At 60.4% G+C, this 898-nt stretch overlaps 1 protein-coding gene across 1 annotated transcript in view; it reads left to right on the forward strand.

Annotated features, from left to right (window-relative positions):
- Window positions 1-898, forward strand: part of CDC14A (cell division cycle 14A) — a 64,544-nt gene that overhangs the window by 27,522 nt on the left and 36,124 nt on the right. The window contains exon 5 of the mRNA XM_015563512.1: window positions 646-725. Coding sequence (XP_015418998.1) covers window positions 646-725 — 80 coding nt within the window. The remainder of the gene's footprint in view (window positions 1-645; window positions 726-898) is intronic.

Below are 898 nucleotides of genomic sequence, written 5' to 3' on the forward strand. Positions count from 1 at the left end.
TCTTGCTCCTGGGGGAGGTGGATCTGCCCTGCTGAGGAGGCTGTGTGCTTTAATGGTCTAATCCAGCACGGAATCACCTCGGGGCGGGAGGACAGGGGGCCCACGGTGGTCTGCGGTGAGCACATAGGACCGTCAGGGACCCACACTTGTTCTGCTCCCAGAAGGGGGACCCCCCCGTGACGTCTCTGTGTGTGTGTGTGTGTGTGTGTTTTAATATCTATTTTTATTGATTTCAGAGAGGAAGGGAGAGGGAGAGAGAAACATCCATGATGAGAGAGAATCATGGACCGGCTGCCTCCTGCACGCCCCACACGGGGGATGGAGCCCGCCACCCGGGCCTGTGCCCTGACCGGAATCCATCCTCCTGGTTGCTAGGTCAGCGCTCACCACGGAGCCGTCCGGCGGCTGTTGGTGTGCCTTGAGCACAGCCTAGCCGACCTCTGGGTCTGCCTCTGTCTCCAGGCTCTCACCCACCGTTAGGCCAGGGCGGACAGGACACTGGGGCAGCCCCGTGGCTGTGCAGAGATCCCCGTGCCCACCAGGACTCTCGCCCTCAGAGAGGAGGAGGGGGATGCACCCGTGGGGAGTCATCTCGCTTCGTGCGTTCTCGGGCGGGACCTAAACGCTGCCGTTTGTCTGCCGCAGGTCATCTATTTGAAGAAGACTCCGGAAGAGGCCTACCGAGCGCTCCTGTCCGGCTCCAACCCCCCCTACCTTCCGTTCAGGTACCGCGCTGCGTGAGTGATGTAGTACCTCGCTGGACGGCCCGCTACTGTCCGGCTGGGTTATTGTTTTTTAATTGTATCATGACTGTGACCATGATGTTATAGGGAGTGAAACGAGATGGTGGTTTTTACTATTCCTCTTTGCCCATCTCCCCCCCGCCCCCCCCCCCCCC

Source organism: Myotis davidii, unplaced genomic scaffold, assembly GCF_000327345.1.
Source record: "Myotis davidii unplaced genomic scaffold, ASM32734v1 scaffold217, whole genome shotgun sequence".
Lineage (NCBI taxonomy): Eukaryota > Metazoa > Chordata > Mammalia > Chiroptera > Vespertilionidae > Myotis > Myotis davidii.